Source organism: Podarcis liolepis, assembly GCF_965112155.1.
Source record: "Podarcis liolepis genome assembly, chromosome: Z".
In the NCBI taxonomy this organism is placed as follows: domain Eukaryota; kingdom Metazoa; phylum Chordata; class Lepidosauria; order Squamata; family Lacertidae; genus Podarcis; species Podarcis liolepis.
The window spans coordinates 19,971,365-19,986,482 of NC_139570.1; the positions used below are offsets into that span (position 1 = coordinate 19,971,365).

At 47.5% G+C, this 15,118-nt stretch overlaps 1 protein-coding gene and 1 long non-coding RNA gene across 2 annotated transcripts in view; both read left to right on the forward strand.

Moving 5' to 3' along the window:
* Nucleotides 1-15,118, forward strand: part of LOC310698098 — a 384,750-nt gene that overhangs the window by 52,770 nt on the left and 316,862 nt on the right. The gene's annotated exons all lie outside the window — the stretch shown is intronic.
* On the forward strand, nucleotides 356-14,594 carry LOC310697886 (brain-specific homeobox/POU domain protein 3-like). Its single transcript, XM_083484492.1, has 3 exons — nucleotides 356-414; nucleotides 12,710-13,040; nucleotides 13,623-14,594. The coding sequence occupies exons 2-3, from the start codon at nucleotides 12,759-12,761 to the stop codon at nucleotides 14,550-14,552; spliced, it is 1,212 nt and encodes a 403-aa protein (XP_083340618.1). The 5' UTR covers nucleotides 356-414; nucleotides 12,710-12,758; the 3' UTR covers nucleotides 14,553-14,594.

The window sequence follows — 15,118 nt, forward strand, 5'->3', positions numbered from 1 at the left end:
AATTTGACATAATTTGTACATGCAGAAAGCAGTGGCCTAGCGTTTGTGAAATCTGCCCCTCCAGGGATGCACCTATCAGACTATGGAGTGTATGATGTATATGTGCGTGGTGATGCAATGTTGCTATTGCCGCAAGATCAAATGCAGGAAAAGCTTCCAATCCTTCTTGCACCATGGCACAAAAGTACATGACTTTTCTTATCTTTTTTTACCTTTCCTCTTTGCCTTGCCCTCAATCTGGACACTTCAGGTTCTTTGGTTGTGTAAAATGTAGCAATTTCTAATGTGGTTATTATGGTAAAGTTATTTTTTTTCCTGGGAGGGGCACCAATACAGCTCCTTTCCAAGGGTGCAAGGGAAAGGCACCTAGCAGTAGACATCTGCTCATGCATAGGAAGCACCCAGGTCCATAAGGTATGCAAGCAGAAGCTCAACAACCATCTGCCAGGGATGCTGTACTTGTTACAAGTTCCTGCACTGAGTTGCGGGTTGGTCTAAATGACTTCCAAGGTGCTTTCCAACTTTGTAATCCTATGATTTGGGGGGACAATGTGAGGCAAGATATAATCATTCAGAACAATGCCATATTTTTAGTGTATTGATGATGCTTTATTTTTTTTGAAAATATTATTGCAGACAACAAAATGTCTGGAAAGGATTTTAACATAGTACAAGTTGGCTTGCAAACACATTTGAATAAATTTGTTTACAGGCTCTGCAGGGATTGCCTCTAACCTGTACATTTTTCACTTTTGCACAAAGGAACAGGCTCTCTTACCCAATTCTTGATGTCTGCTCATATTCCAGCTGTCTTGGTTTTCACAGTGGAGCAAAAAGTAAGCACCCACTTCCACCCCAAACCAACTCCATGGCCAATGCAGAGAACAGTGTCTAGACCAGGAGGGCACAGCTACTCCTGCCTTGCAGTTCTTCCCACATAACACCAACTGGGGCATTGTAACCTTTGGGATAATTTCTTGGGGCAAATTAATTTCAGCATACAATCAGCAATATTTCATACCTAGTTCCAATGTTTGAAAACCCACTAAACAGCACAAATATGACTTTTGCAAAGAAAGCTCTTTTGCTGATCAGTGCCAATAATCATTTGACAGCTCACATGCCTCTTCTTCTGGTAAAGTCCCCGCCTTAGTCGAAGAGCTGTTTCCAACAATATCTCCTCCCCCTTCTCTTTCCTTTCCTCTAGCTCTTTTCCCACTTCCCTCTTCCTCCTGAACAGCCATTTACAGCAACGCAGCCATTGTTTATGAGGTTGGGACTGGCTGTCAGCCAATCAGAGCTGAGCAGCTGGGATATAATAGCCCAGGCGCCAGCCATTACAGAGGAAGGAGAAGACAGGTCATCAGTGACATCACCTCTCAGAAAGTAAGCGGGGGAAGGAGGAAGCATTGATTTAAATTTGGAGAGATGACTGGAAATTTGGACCATGAGGAGAAAGCAGTGCATCAGAGGACAATCTGGAACATATAAAAAGATGGTCAGGGAGCCACCATGAGTACAACATCTAAAATGCTAAAAATAAGGCAGCTGGTGTCCTTTATATTGCTGCCAAATGATACACGCAGGATACGTTACAGACAGGTACACTGCTGTTGTTGTTTAGTTGTTATGTCTGACTCTTTGTGACCCCATGGACTAGAGCACGCCAGGCAGTCCTGTCTTCCACTGCCTCCCACAGTTTGGTCAAACTCATGCTGGTAGCTTCGAGAACAGTCACCAGTCTAGCTGCCGCATTCTGGATCAGTTGTAGTTTCTGGGTCACCCTCAATGGTAGCCTCACATAGAGCGCATTGCAGTAGTCCAAGCGAGAGATAACTAGAGCATGCACCACTCTGGCAAGACAGTCCGAGGGCAGGTTGGGTCTCAGCCTGCGTACCAGATGGAGCTGATAAACAGCTGCCCTGGACTCAGAATTGACCTGCGCCTCCATGCGTCATTCATGAGTCCAGAATGACTCCCAGGCTGTGCACCTGGTCCTTCAGCGGCACAGTTACCCCATTCAGGACCAGGGAGTCCTCCACACCTGCCCACCTCCTGTCCCCCACAAAGGAGTTGTAGTTTGGTTCCCTGGAAAGAGGGAACATGTTAAACCACATTAAGCCTCTAATGTCAAGAATGTTCCAGGTGGAGTTTGTAGGCCAGGCCAAAGTTCAAGCAGACTATTTAACACAGGAACAGGAGTTCAAACAAATTAGCAGGACCATGGACAGCTCCAAGTGGAGCTCTGTTGAACTGAACAGGAATTCAATGAGGCTTAGAAACACAGGGCCAAGGCTGGCATTTCAGTGAGGTGAGGTGAAGCAATTTCAAACATTATCCACCCTGCCCTTCCCTGTCTCAACAGTTACACAGTTGCCAGTCCCAGTTCACCACCAGCAGTCCCACCATGGCTTCACCCATGCAGCCACCACTGATGTGCCCACTAATACTGTGCCTCACTGCCACTGCTGCATTGTAGCATCAGCATCAGTGAAGGTGTGGGCAAGGATTCAGTGGCAGTGGCAGAGCTGGCAGGAGCTCAGGCACAATGGGAGGCAGGGAGGCAGCCAGGCTCTGTGGGGCAGCCATGTCGGGGGCAGGGTGGTGATAGGGAATTTTGCTCTACCGTCTGACTCAGATTCTGAAGACTCCCTGCAACAGAAGCATTGGAATAAATGTCTTAAAACCAGGTCACAACCCTTTAAAACATAGAAAGCCTCTCTAGGGGGGATGTAGCTTGCAACCCTGAGTAGGCTGCTGACTGTATCAATGGCAGGGATCAATGGGGTTTCATTGTAGCTTTGCTTACTAAATGTAAGTGAGATAATGCCATGCCAGATTAGATCACTGCCTGGGCAGACATCTTATCCAATGCAAACTTCCAATGCAAATTACCTCCATCTGAATTACTGTGATTTGCAACAGGAACATTTTCCAATTCACACCCCCCCCTACAATACACACTTCACTCCTCCAACCTGGCTTTGCCAAGCCCCTCAACATCCTTCATGGGTGCTCAACAGCTTCGTCCAGTCTTTTCTCTGAGGTCTCTGCCCTCCCTCTCTACTGCCCCACAGGAGGGAGTGCAGGAGTCAGAAGTAGAGGAGCCAATTGCTGCTTGCTGAAAGAGATGGTTTAATAACATTAATATGCATGAGGTGAGGAGAAGGGAGTGTTCTCTGTATTAAATATTTACCACTCAAGCCTTTGCATGTCTTCTAGGAATTCTGAAGGTCTGAAATTATTGCTGAAGGGGGATTCCAGGGACACAGCAGAAGAATCCCAGAGTGCCTAGCCTTGGCTTCCCTTTGCTGCAAGACCCCAGTGGCTGTGCAATGGATACTGCAAGTTGGGCTTTGCTCCCAGGTGCAGGTTTGAACACAGCCATCTCCCCAGTGTAGTCGCCTGCCAGTACACAAGGGAGTCATTCTGAGTCTTGTGTTTCCTGGAGCCATGTGGGCTTCCTGTGGTCCAAAAGCTCTGCAGGGTGCAGTGCAGTGGAGACAGGTTCCAAGTGGGGATTCCTTCTCCAAAGCCTCCACAGACGTGCTCCTGTCTAAGTCTCTGCAACCCTTTGCAGCTCAAGGGCTGCATTCCTTGTGGGCAATCTTCCAGAGATCACAGATGGAAAAGTGGATAGAGCAACAGATAAAACTTTTACTCTTGTACAGTAGAGTACATTCCACCCATGCCAAAGCCAGAGGTTTCTACACACCTGCATCCACACACATCTATGTCCCATCCAGCAAGCTGCAAGCATTATCTCAATTCAAGAATACATTCCAGCCAGTCAAAGGCTTTGGGAGAGACTGAGAAAGAAAGCTGGTGAGGGGTGTATCTTGGGGAGGAGGCATGCACTAGGAACAGTCTCTGGTGCCAGACAGAGCTGCTTGGAGACCACTACTGCCTTAAACTAATATCAGCTTCAGATGTTGGGTTTTTGCAGTAGAAGAGGAAAGAATTACACCCTTTCTTCCATTCTGATGATTACCGGCCCTTCCAGCTGATGCTACTTGTTTCCCCCATCAGGTAAATGTACATCAACAAGCTAGAAATTAAATTAGGAAGCCTTAAGTGGGTAGGGAGTCTGGCAGACAATGGCTGCTTTTGAACATCATGCCATAGTTTAAAATGAATGCACTGGTTCCCAAGGAGGAGATTACAAATACTTTGTTCCTCCCTTGGCTTTTTAGGCCAGTTCAGGACTGCAGCCAAGCCAAGGTTTGCCTCAGCATATCATCGAAACCTGAGATTATGGTTAAAAGCTCTCCCCCTTGGACACAACCTGTAGCCCTGGTTTTTGTCCTAAGGTTAAAAAGCAGGGAGGAAAGAAAGGGTGAGCTCTTCACTGGGGGCCAGCATGTTCATGAGGTCATGGCAAGCTGTACATTTCTAACCAGAGGGTCAGGTGGTCACCTTCTGCTTCCTCCTGTATGAACTCCTGGCTATCTACTGTTCTTTAGCAGAGTTTGTTGACTGAGAGATACTTCTCTTGGGGTGGAGAAATTGCACTGGAATGCAGGGAAGGAGCCTCTCTTAAAAAGGGGTAGTCAGTGATGGCTGGTGGCCAAGAGGGCTGGTGAGACAGGGAAGGCAACTAGAGGTGGAATCAGAGCCAACAACAGGGAGAACCAGCTTCTTCTAGTTTTTGTCGCCATCCTCCTCCCTGCTGCGTTCTACAAGAGCCAACACCTGGAGACTAAGGCAGAAGAGGCTGCCAGCCAGGGACATCCCTTGTACTAGTTGTAAGTAAGAAGGTGGGCAAGTGGGAGGTTACTGTGAATTGACTGATGTTGGTGGGTCATCCTAATGGAACCTCAACTGGGGGTAAAAAATGCCTCAAGAGTCATCAAGGTTATAACAGCTTAGTTTTACCAGTAATGAGAAGCCTGTTTTCAGTGTTCCTGAATCTCATATTCTCTGCTCTCTCCACCAACAAAATCCAAAAGGTGCTGAAGAAAGGCAGGAGTATGGGGGGATCAATACAAAAATGCAAGAATTATCTCTCTCTCTGTTTTCCTATCCCACTCCCCATCCCCTGCACATTGTTTGTGGCAAACCTATGTGTGCAAGGAGGCCCACTAGAGATAGAAGAATATATTTGTAGTTTTATATATATATACAGTGTGTGTGTGTGTGTGTGTGTGTGTGTGTGTGTGTGTTCAGTGGAGGGGATTGTGTTTCTTTATTTCTCAGTTTTTCCTAATTATAATTATTTTTAATTTATTCCACTGGAGGAAATTTTATTTCTTCTTTTCCTCTATTTTGCTTTTGCTGCATGCACACCATGCATTGAAAGCAATCCCCTGTCCTGTTCCAAATATTGAAAAGTGGCATTTGCACCTCACAGAACGGCAATTCCCTGCACCTTTAACAAATTGGAGCTCCAATAATTCTGTGGGACTGAGGGAGGAATGTGCTTTAAATGTGTGTACACAGCCAGAGTATTTTCTGTGCCACTCACTTTTGTCCTGCCCACTTGCACCTTGGCATGCAACTCTCAGAAGGCTGGTCGTATTTGAATCTGGCCCTTGGGATGAAAGAGGTTCCCCACCCCTGATATAAGAGTCTATTTCACCAAATGCATAATGCACCAAATGCATGCACAAACACAGACACATGGTGGCGGTGAAGTGGAATTGTAAGTGGTGTAGATAATGAAATGCAAAAAGTACAGCTTGTGGCAACCCCAACAACAACACCTCAGTGACCCTTTAAACAGCAGTGAGAGGTGATAAAACAACCAACTTGGCAATGCTTTGTTGATTAACATATGTAATGGGACAGGAAACCATTTTCTCTATTCAGACTCAAATGAGTAGAATTGAATTTACTGATATAAGTCAGCTATTCCACTTTAAAGCCCCCTTTGAAATTCCTTTGTTAAAGGGTGGCCACTTTAAGATCTGTGGGCTTCTCGGCATCCTGTTCAGTGCCCTTTTCAGTACAATGCTTGACTAAAAGGAGACCCATCCCAATTGTTTTCTAGCACTACCAAATGTTACAAAGCCAACCAGAGGCTCTCAATTAATAGCTCTGTGTTTTGACACAGCTTTTGACACTGGTGGCTTGCGCTTGTCCTCCCCAGATCAATAGTGCAAATGCTTGCCAGCTGTGGGTGCACAGTACTGTGAAAAATTGCTTGTTCTGAAGGACACCTCCCAGCATCCACCACTGCCAGGGCAAATGGTGATAAATAACTTGACCTGAGGATATGGACATCTGAGCATGTCTGGAACTTCCTGCCAAACCCATTTTGAGTGTCCCCACAATCTGTGTAACACCCATGCATATGGGGAAGCCCCAGGGAAAGGCAGCATTACTCATTACTATGAAATCTATTGATTTCGCTTTTGCTTATCATCCCTTGAAAAGTGACTGAGACGAAAGTCAAGAACAAGAAAGCTCTTTGATAGACTAACAAGTTGGAAGTCAGACTGCAATGCATTTGAGGTATAAGGCTATTTGCTTCCCAGAGTTAGGGAGGATTGGACAAGCACACACACACACACACACACACACACACACACACACACACCATACTTTAGGGAAATAATTACATCCATTAAGTTATTAATATGTCTTTCAATACCTAAACCATTGATTTATGTTACTGTATTAACATTTTGTATATTGCCAAGACTTCAGAACATATTTTAATTCGAATCCCTGAAACTTTTCTAGGCTTCTTATAGAAATTCTATTTCTCTGCAGCTCCAAACTTTAGGTTCACCATTAGGATCAAGGAGTCAATATATTTTCCAGGGGAAAACTGTTGCTTTTCCCCAGACATGTTAGGACTTTGTTAGTGGTAGGGTTTTTTGTTTTGTATTTTGGACTGCCTAGGTGGTTTTATTGTGCTGCTTAACTCAATTAAAATAAGTTTGGTTTCTTCTGACTGCCCAAGCAGATCCATTTTATACACAGGATGGGCTGCAAGCGCAGATCAGATGAGGCAGCCTCACTTTTTGCAGAGGCTGCCTATAAAATATTTAGTGAGCTGCCACAGGCAATTGCATTAAAGGAGGTAGTTAAACACCCCCTACCCGAGGGCACCCCCCCTGCCATGTAAATCAAACAAATTGGACTCTTTTCACAATTGACACACATGATTTTACTTATGGTGAATAATTTAGTATTAAAAAGTAGAGACACACTTTGCCCCATCTGTAATTTCTTTTCCTTTTATTCTTTTCCCTCACACTCCCTTCTCTACCGAGAGTTGGAGTGGTAGGGATGCCAGCCCTCCTCCTAATGTAGGAGGCGGCAAGAGGGGCATTTTGCTGCCTGGGTGACCCGTTAAAAAGATTCCCGCTTCTTAATGGAAGAAGCCGCGTTCGCTCCGGAAACTCACCAAGTTGTCCATTTAAAATCCTAAGCAGGATTAACGCTGAGGGAAAAGGCAGCTGGCCTCGATGAATTCCCTCCTGGCACCTTCAGTGGGCAATTGCACTTTTTAAATTAAGAGCTCTCCTTTAGTACAAAGTGGGTCAGGTTTTGTTTTTTTAATAAAGGTTTTTACAGACCTGATTAATCTCCCTAGCATCTATGGGTATGCTCATAATCAGCGCCTTGTGGTTTATTGCCCCTGGGGCTAGGCTGATTTGCTTGTTAGGCCTCAGCCCTTCTTCCAAGTTAACTAGATCAGCTAGGTTACAAACTTCCCTTGCCACCCCAAGCCATGATTGCAGTGATACACAGCCTCAACCATGGGCCTCCTCCTCACTGTTGTCTAGTGGTTACAGCAAAGGAAGGAGACTTTCCACCCTTATCTAAGAGCCCATTCCCTCAATGGCAATTTATCAGGGGTCACATGTCGGCAGTGGGCAGGGCCAGAACAAATAATGGGAGGAACCACCTTATTTCTCCCTCTGGCACCCCATTATCTTGCTCTCTTCATCCCTACCCAGTGGGCTGGCAGGCAAAATAAAGAGAGCACCCTTGCCACACATCTGCCCTGACCACAGGCAGAAGATCCTCCACCCCACCACCATCCTCCATTCATTGCTGCATCTGTTTTGGCTCCCCTCTTCTCCTTTCCCTCTGGACTCTCCTCACTCACATGAAATTAGCCTTAATCAAATTCTGTCAGGCATGAACCGTTCCTCCCAGCACCCTTTTTATTGTGCATTTCACACATAAGTAGACCTACAGGATAGTCCTTCTGACATTGCCACAGACACAAATTTCCTCTGGGGTCGACATTCTACCCCACCATACCATCAAAATCTCATTGGTAAATCTCATGCCTGAAGTGGCTGCCTCACTCTCCCTAACGGTAGGACTGCTCCTGTCTAGATGGAGGGCATTACACAAACTTCATCACAATTGAATGAACCCCTCATAATGGTAGAACATGATTAAAATCCTCCTCTGTTAATTCTACTACACAGGCAGACTGATCTAGGGCGAGGAGCTTCTAATTGTATTTGGGTCCCAAAACATTGAGTGCTTTCAAGATGAGCACCATAGCTGTTGTGAGCCATAGTTGACTCAGCACTGGGGTAGCAATTGCTCTCAGGCGAAGAGCAGGAGCAGAAGGATGCAGATGATACTATGTGTGTGGAGTGGCCCGAGAGAGGATAGGGGCCCTGTTTGTTTGTCTTTAGGAACCGGGGAGCGAAAGCAGTCCTGCCGGCTCCCCGTCAACCTCCATCGATAAAATTGAGGGGGCCCTTAGCAATGAGAAAGGGCACCAGCCTGCAAGGATGAGAGACTAGTCAGCAGAGGAAGGAGCCGGGGTGGCTGATCTCAGTCCCGTCACCTAGGACTAGGCACCACTTCTTCTGTTGTCCATGCCTCCAGCGAAGCATGCACCTTGAAGTGCAGCAAACCTTTAAGTACAGCAATCTCTTAGCGAGAGAAAGTCACATGAATAGCATAGGTAAAATGCATCTCATCAAATTCTTAAGCTCCTTCCCTTTTAGGATTTGGCAGGTGATGTGTGTCCCACCCCATGACAGATGACAACACAGGAAGTCCCACTCCTGAGAGCCATGATGTAATGCTTTGGAGTATCAGATTACCCCCTCTATGAAAACGTCAATCATTCACAGTTTGGAAGCTTGCAGCCAATCCTGGAAGGTGCAAGCATGCCGTGTCTTGCCTTTAAATGATGGTAGGAGGGGCAAATCCATCTGTTGAGATATCTTTGTCACTTGCATCAAATCTTGGACTCCTGATGCCACTCATGAATTCTCTAATCTGTGGGATATAATCCACTGAGAGCAGTCAAGTACAACATTCCTTGTTTTCCTTGAGTGAACATGCAAGGGAATGTTTGGTCCAGCCAGTTGAAACTTTCTGTTCCTCCTGGCCTGGAGCATCCTTCCTTGTATGTGACTAGTGGGTGGGCATGGCCTTTCCAGACCTGGTAAAAGGACAAGGCATGCTGCCACTCTCTCTCTTTCCCATCTTCCTTTCATCCCTGCGAACTTCCTGGAATGAACTATGAACTGCTGGCTGCCCCAGGTAATCTCCCTTATGGGATAAACCAATTAGTATAAGTTTGTAACTTTAAGCCTAACACCTGCCTTCAGGGATCACACTGTGCTCTGCCTGATCGTGAGTAAACTTTCTTTTTATTGCTTATGAATAAGACCTTGGTGTCTTTATTCTTTTAGGAGGGATTCAAGGGGTCCAACCAGGAAAATATTAGAACACATTTCAGTCTGGATAAACCAGATTGAATTGTGTATTGTCTTAAGAAACTCACACGAGTTTGCGACTAGTTTTCTGCTGTGTATAAGAGAATGTAAACTCTGCTAAGTAAAGGAACTTGCTAGTGCAAGTTAGGAAGGATATTAATAAACAATATATCCTCTCCTGCCACCCTGAACATTCCCACATAATCCTGTCCATGGCAATCTGTACCTATGTCAAGCCTGGCCTGTACTGTTGCATGCCTTGAATAAAGCTAACTTTCTGACTCATACATGCCTCAGTCAGGATACTTGGAATGGGAGTCATGACAACACATTTAATTAGCAGAAGCTAATTTGATGGGGAATTTTGATGGGGCTCAGCCCCCTCCTTGAATTTTTTTTGGGGGGGCCTCACCCTCCGTCCCCCTAGATGGCACCTTCTTTTCTTTTCTTTTCTGATACAGTTACAAGCTTGGTGGATCAGGGGAATGCTGTGCACATTGTGTATCTTGATTTCAGTTAAGCCTTTGACAAAGTCCCCCATGATATTCTTGTATGAAAGCTGGTAAAATGTAGAGTGGATGAGGTTACTCTTAGGTTGATTTGTAGCTGGTTGACTGACAAACCCAAAGAGTGCTCAGTAATGGTTCCTAAACATCCTGGGAAAAAGTGACCAGTGGGGCTCCTCCTGGCTTGCCAGTAGTACATGAGAAAAGGATCTAGGAGTCTTAGTAGACCACAAGTTTAACATGAGTCAACTGTCTGATGCAGCAGCAAAAAAGAAAAGAAAAGAAAAGAAAAGGTAATGCTATTCTAGGCTGCACCAAAAGAAGTATAATGTCCTAATCAAGGGAAATAATAGTCCCACTCTATTCTCCCTCGGTCAGATCACACCTGGAATACTGTGTCCAGTTCTGGGTACAACAATTTAAGAAGGATTTTGACAAGCTGGAATGTGTGCAGAGGAGGGCAACCAAGATGTTCAAGGATCTGGAAATCAAGCCTTTTGAGGAATGCTTGAGGAAGCTGGGTGTGTTTAGCCTGGGAAAGAGGAGACTGAGAACAGATATAATAGCCATATTCAGATATCTAAAGGGCTGTCCCATGGGAAGGTGGAACAAGCTTGCTTTTTCCTGCTCCGGAGGGTAGGACTCAAACCAATGGATTGAAGTTACAAGAAAGGAGATTCCAACCAAACATCAGAAACAACTCTCTGATGGCAAGAGCTGGGAAGGTGGTGGACTCTCCTTCCTTGGAGGTTTTTAAGCAGAGGTTGGATGCTCATTTGCCATTGATACTTTAGTTGAGATTCATGCATTGCAACTGGTTGGAGTAAATGACCCTCAGGATCCCTTCCAACTATACAATTCTAGGATTCTATGTGATTACAAAATGTCTCCTATTTACCAGGGGACAGACTGAAGCTCAGTGGTTAAGCCCATGTTGTGCATGCTTAAGGTCTCTAGCTCAGTCCCTGACACCTGTAGATAGAAATTAGCAGGTGATGTGGAAAAAACCTCTTACCAATGCTCTGACTACTAATACTCTGATGAGCCATTGCGAAGAGAGTCAGAATAGATCAGGGGTCAGCAAACGTTTTTCAGCAGGGGGCTGGTCCGCTGTCCCTCAGACCTTGTGGGGGGCCGAACTATATTTTGGAGGGGGAAAATGAACGAATGCCTATGCCCCACAAATAACCCAGAGATGCATTTTAAATAAAAGGACATATTATATTCATGTAAAAACACACTGATTCCTGGACTGTCCGCAGGCCGGATTTAAAAGGCAATTGGGCCAGATCCGGCCCCTGGGCCTTAGGTTGCCTCCCCATGGAATAGATTCTAAGGTCACTGTGTCTCAAGTCACATTTGCATACTGTGGTACAAGCTGGGGGGGGTGATATTATCCCAGTGTGCACTACCTGTTTGGTCTCTGCACCTCTACAACCCCTCCCAACTCGTATTCATAAAGCTGTCATCAGTGCATATAATGTCAGCTGCATATATGCAATTGCTGTCTCAAATGCCTTAGCTTCACTGAGAAGTAAATGTGGTGAAATGTGGTGGTTTTCCTTTTGGACTGAAAAGGTGGTTCGGGGGAAAGCACACTGAAGAGCAGCATTGCTCAAGAAACTACAGGATAGTTCTGTGTGACGTGTGTACACAGATTCAAAAACCATTGGGTGGGGGGGAGTGCACTGGAGCCAGAGTAAATGGTAATGTGAAGACAGCCAAAGTTTATCATCTGCTCTTTGGCAGCACGCCGTCACTCCATTTTTCTCCATCAGTGGAGAGACACTGAAACAGAGAGTAAGGAGAAGCAGGCTAGCAGCAAGCACATTAAAATTGAAGACTCCCATGTTAGCCTATGTCAGGAGTGGAAATCCAAAAGCCACAACAGGGGAAATACATTCTTGAGACATTTTGGTTGGTCCTAACACAGGTACTTATCTATAATAAGGTAAAGAAGCAAGGAGATCAAGGACAGAAATCAAGACCTCATTTTTACTGGCAGAGGCAATTCAAAAGCACAACTTCCAGATACATTGCTTTGGAGGGGGGGGCTTCGAAGACTTCCCCTCCCGCCGGTCGGAACTGCTTATCCTTGTATTTCTCTCCCCTTATGTCCTGACGCTGATATTTTTTTTCTGCTTCCTTAACTCTGCTGCTTGCTGCACGTGAGGTTTAATTCAGATGGGGCTAGAACAGTGGTCGTCAGTGCAAGACTTCTCCGGCCCCCCCCCCTTTAACAGAATGAGCAGGAGGTCACTCCCCAAAGGCAGGCAGCCACAGCCAGTGGATATAACTCATTTCCAGGACAGGTGACAGTTTAAAAAAATGTTTTTAATGTAATACTAATAATAAACAATAATGATGATTATGATGATAAATAAATAATGATAACAATAATAACAATGATGATGATGATGATGATGATGATGATGATAGCGAAGCACCCTGGCCCTCTTTCTTCTTTGACAAGCCGCCTCCGGGAGCTCTGGCGGCAAAAGGGCGAGCAAGGAGCGTGAGCGCTTCTCCTGCTAAACCAAATAAAATCCCTTTCAGGCTCGGAGATCTCGGAAGTGGGCGGGGCGGAGTCCTGCCGCCGCAGCCAATGGGAGGGCGGCCCGCTGGAAGGGTGTGGTCTGGGCGGCTCTATAATGTCATTGATAGTGCAAGAGCGCCGGCAGAGACAATAAGGGGAGCCGGGCTGGCGCGGTCACCTGCTGGTCTCCTCCTGCTCCTCGCCAACGCCGCCGCCACCATAATCACCACCATGATGTCCATGAACAGCAAACAGGCGTTCAGCATGCACCCCATCCTGCACGAGCCCAAGTACACCCACCTCCACTCCAGCTCCGAGGCCATCCGGAGGGCTTGTTTGCCTGCCCCGCAGGTAAGGAACGGGTTCTACGGAAAGGGGATGGAGGTGGGGGAGAGAGGAAAGTGGTGGTGGGAGCTAGTATTTCTGTGAAAGGATGTCGGTACCTGGATTCCTTGCTTCCTTTCTCCACCCCTGTGACCCATTCAGTTGGACTGGTTCTCTCCGATCCCCTAGACGGGAGCCTCTACGAGGGTGCAGATCAAATTTCCAAGTCGGGGGTGCAGGAAGAGGGAAGAGAGGGGCGCGGGACATTTGGGGTGATGGGTGAGCCCGAAAGATAACTCGGGCAAAGTCTGGAAAGAGGAAGAAGACGGCTCTGCGGGGATCCGACGGCACTGTCCCGGCCCTTCCTGTTTACCCAAGCCCAGTCCTCCTCTCAAAAGTTGCGTGGCACAAATGAGGAGGGGAGACACGTGGAGGTAGGAAACGGTATACTTTCGGGAAAGAAGGGGGGGCAGGAAAGGTTCATTTGATATATCCCAGCAGCAAGGCGACCCAGCTAGGGTCGGAGGTGGTGGATAGGTGCCTGCTTTCCTTCTCTGGTTGCGTGCCTCTCTCTGAGCTCTGTCCATCTCTCTCCCCACCCCCTCGCAGCTGCAAAGTAACTTCTTCGCCGGCCTGGACGAGACTTTGCTGCGCGGGGCCGAGGCCCTGGCGGCGGTGGACATTGTCTCGCAGAAGAGCCACCCCTTCAAGCCGGACGCCACTTACCACACCATGAGCAGCGTCTCGGTCTCCTGCACGCCCACCTCGTCGTCGGTGCACCTGCACCACCCGTCGGTGCTGAGCGGCCACTCGCACCACGCTCACCATCACCACCATCATCACCAGCCTGCTCAGGGCCTGGATGGCGAGCTGCTGGAGCACCTCAACTCAGCCCTGCCGCTACCGGACGTGGGGGCAGCGCCCGCGCACCCCCACCCGCATGCCCACCTGCCGGCCCTCAATGCCATGGGCCACCCAGCGCACGGCCAGCCGCCCATGGGCATGGGCCACCACCCGCCCCACGGCCTGGCATCGCACACTGTCTTGGCCGGCCCGGAGACAGAGACGGACCCGCGGGAGCTGGAGTCCTTTGCCGAGCGCTTCAAGCAGCGGCGCATCAAGCTGGGCGTGACGCAGGCCGACGTGGGCTCCGCGTTGGCCAACCTCAAGATCCCCGGCGTCGGGTGCCTCAGCCAGAGCACCATCTGCCGCTTCGAGTCGCTCACCCTCTCGCACAACAACATGGTGGCCCTCAAGCCCATCCTGGAAGCCTGGCTGGAGGAGGCGGAGCGGGCCCAGCGTGAGAAGATGGCCAAGCCCGAGGTGTACTCGACGGGAGACAAGAAGCGCAAGCGCACCTCCATCGCGGCGCCGGAGAAGCGCTCGCTGGAGGCCTACTTCGCCGTCCAGCCACGGCCTTCGTCGGAGAAGATCGCCGCCATCGCCGAGAAGCTGGACCTGAAGAAGAACGTGGTGAGGGTCTGGTTTTGCAATCAAAGGCAGAAGCAGAAGCGCATGAAATTCTCCGCCGCTTATTGAGGAGAGAGGATGGGGAAAGGGAAGGAAGAGCGGAGGGGGATAGAAGGCAAAAAGGACGCCTAAAACGGAGGGACAATGATGAATCTAAAATTAAAAGGGGTGAAAACATCTCCCACGAGCATGGGGAGCTCTATAGCGCACCCTGTGTTGGACTTACTGGAACTCCCTTGGCCGAGGGGTAACGAAAGGCAGACACAACTCAACCAGCCCCATCCGAGAGAGAGAGAAAGAGAAAGAGAAAGAGAAAAGAGAGAATAAAGACTCTTTGTTTACTAAGTAAAAGAACAATGCAAATACTTCAATAGATATATGCAGGAGTGAGGGGGGAAACCCCTATGCTACTGTACCATATTCCTGGTGAGTGAAAAAGTTGAGTCTTTTTCGTGGGTTTACTTTTTCTTTTCTTTTTTTAAATGAAAAAAGGGACTTCATATTTCCATCCCATTTCCATCCCTGTATTTTCAAGCAAACGAGATATGGAGGGGGGAAAGGAAGGAAGCTTGAAACCGAAAGCAAACAAACACTCCCTCTTTCCTCCCGAGTTCCAAAAGTTTGTTTGTTTTTTA

Bases quoted from the DNA above. Each gene is read 5' to 3' on its own strand.
- LOC310697886 (XM_083484492.1), top strand. From the start codon at position 12,759: ATGGGAGGGCGGCCCGCTGGAAGGGTGTGGTCTGGGCGGCTCTATAAT. The intron at 13,041-13,622 runs GTAAGGAACGGG...ACCCCCTCGCAG, and splicing joins CTTGTTTGCCTGCCCCGCAG to CTGCAAAGTAACTTCTTCGC.